Consider the following 2500-nt stretch of genomic DNA (forward strand, 5'->3'; position numbering starts at 1 on the left):
GAGGGGTCGACCAAGGATGAGATGGATGGATGGTGTAAAAGGGGCATTGGGAAAGAGAGGAATGTCTGTTGAGGAAGGAAGGGAAGAGACAGAGGATAGGAGTGAGTGGAAAATTGTTGTGTATGGATGGTGCTGTGATGCATGGAAGGGAGTGGGTGGAGGATGGGGGGATGAGGGAGTATGTGTGAATGATATTTTGACGCAGCCCGAAGGGATTTCTCCCCGTCTTCTATTTTTCTGCATGAGGGGACAGAGATGAGGGGTCGCCAATTAAATGAAGCGACCTTGCTGTGGATGTGATGTGTCTTGCTATATTGCTTCTGACCCAGGGCAGTGGGCAAGATGCAGGGATGACCTGTCATCCAGGAAGAGCTAAGAAAAGAGGGAGGGATGATGAATGGGAGTGGAGTATATGGGAATGAAAAGGTGGAAATGGATTCTTGCCTTTGACTTTGGCTACCTCACTTGTAAGGGGGAGGGGGAGTCCTTGGTATATGTTTGTACCTAAGAATGACTTTGAATGGTTTTTATATAAAAGTATTCTAAATAGAGCACGATTGTATCAGACTTAGGGGCGGTAAAAACCATAGGTAAAAAGTGAATCGTACGAAATAGCGAAGAAGCATTGAAATGTGGGACCCTACAACCTGCAACCAATGGAGGTGTGACGACTTGAAACGCTCTCTCTCGATGGCTCGCATCTCTTGCCCAATAGGAGGCGGCTCCTTCGTCCTGGAGGAGGTGCAGGTACGGAAAGGGCGTCCCCTCTTCCACCGCCACTCTGACGACGAAGTACGACCTCCAAGCAACGTGACGGCGCCGCCGGCGACGACGCCTCTGCCACGCCGCATCCTCCTCAAGCAGGTGGCCAGGCACAAGTCCCAGCTCACCGTGCAACTGCGGACTGCGCAGATGGACGGCGGAAACATACTTTTCAAGGTAGGGTTCTCCAGCTCGGGCGAGTTCGAGATTTTCGTTCTCACATCTAAGCCTTGAGCAGAGTCAGATTTTTTAACGTTTACGTGAATCAAAGTTTTATCATGCACATCTACACACACACGCGCGCGCACTTAAACACACACACACACACACACACACACACACACACACACACACACACACACACACACACACACACACACACACACACACACACACACACACACACACACACACACACACACACACATATATATATATATATATATATATATATATATATATATATATATACATATTCACGTACACACACACACACACTTAAACAAACACACACTCACTCACACAAATACACACACACACACACACACACACACACACACACACACACACGTAAGAATGAAGGAGACTGCAAGAGACCATATGGCCTACACTAAGCAGTTTTATGTCCATTATCACCTGTCATCCCCATCCATAAAACTGTCTAACCTTTTCTTAAAACAAACGATAGTTTTAGCCCTCACTACGGGGTGATTAAGTATATTCCATTCGTTGACCATCCTGTTGGTAAACCAGTTCTTACCCATTTCCTTCTTGAAACTAAATTTGTCCAATCTAAATCCATTACTGCGAGTCCTGCCCTGTTGTCTTGATATGATGACCTTGTTTGTATCACCCTTGTTAAAGCCCTTGATCCATTTGAATACCTCAATTAGATCACTCCGCGCCTTGTGTCTTTTTGGAGACTGTAAGTTCAGGCAACTATCCGTATATGTCTTGATACATGCATCCGTGAATGTTAGGGACCCCTGAAAATCCCCCATCCCATAAGGGAGGGGCTCTGGAGAAAGTGTAAAATGAAGGTGTTTAGGCATAATTGGAAAGTGGAGATTTCAAGTGCACGGAGTAGGCCTGTACACAAAACTAATCCTGTTTACAACCACCAGCAAAAGTCACCTACTGAATGCAATATACAAAATATAACTTGAGTTATTAGTTATTCGATATTTCAACTCACTGTTAGTCTTACAATAAAAAGGATGATGTGTTTCACTTAGAAAATGGACTGTGTAATAGGAACGGAAGGTGCATACTCGCATAGCCCAATTAAAAAGAAAACGGACGAAGCGTGGCAACATGTCACTCACATTTTCTTTTCTTCCGTTCCTCAGCACGAGAACAAATATGGTGTCAAATACAAAGGCGCCCGCCTTAGAGGAGAGCTGGACCGTGAACGCCTGGCCTGTCGCTTCAAGGGCGTGGACATCAGGACCCTCCGGGACGGAGACGAACCCTTTACTTCGGAGGGCGTCGCCAAATATTTCCCCACCTTCAGTGTCTTCGAAGGACGTTCCTTCAACACCTGCGCAGTCGTCTCCAGCGCCGCGTCCCTGCGAGGATCCAAGCTTGGCTCCTTCATAGGTGGGTTCTTTTGTCTCGACTCTTCAGGCCTTCCGGTGGCTCAGGGGCAACGCTCTCGCATCACAAGAAGGCGACCCGAATTCGAACCCCTGGGTGGAAAAAAAAAAAAAAAAAAATCAGAATGGTACCAAAGTCACGA

The 2500-nt window shown here is 46.6% G+C and overlaps 1 protein-coding gene across 2 annotated transcripts in view; it reads left to right on the forward strand.

Annotated features, from left to right (window-relative positions):
* SiaT (beta-galactoside-a-2,6-sialyltransferase) overlaps positions 1-2500 on the forward strand; it is a 16025-nt gene that overhangs the window by 7669 nt on the left and 5856 nt on the right. For both annotated transcript variants that reach the window (XM_076186589.1, XM_076186588.1), the window contains exons 3-4: positions 716-939; positions 2112-2361. In XM_076186589.1, the coding sequence (XP_076042704.1) occupies positions 716-939; positions 2112-2361 (474 nt within the window). The remainder of the gene's footprint in view (positions 1-715; positions 940-2111; positions 2362-2500) is intronic.

The sequence above is a fragment of the Oratosquilla oratoria genome, chromosome 6 (genome assembly GCF_046742065.1).
Source record: "Oratosquilla oratoria isolate Oo_2021 chromosome 6, ASM4674206v1, whole genome shotgun sequence".
Taxonomy (NCBI): domain Eukaryota; kingdom Metazoa; phylum Arthropoda; class Malacostraca; order Stomatopoda; family Squillidae; genus Oratosquilla; species Oratosquilla oratoria.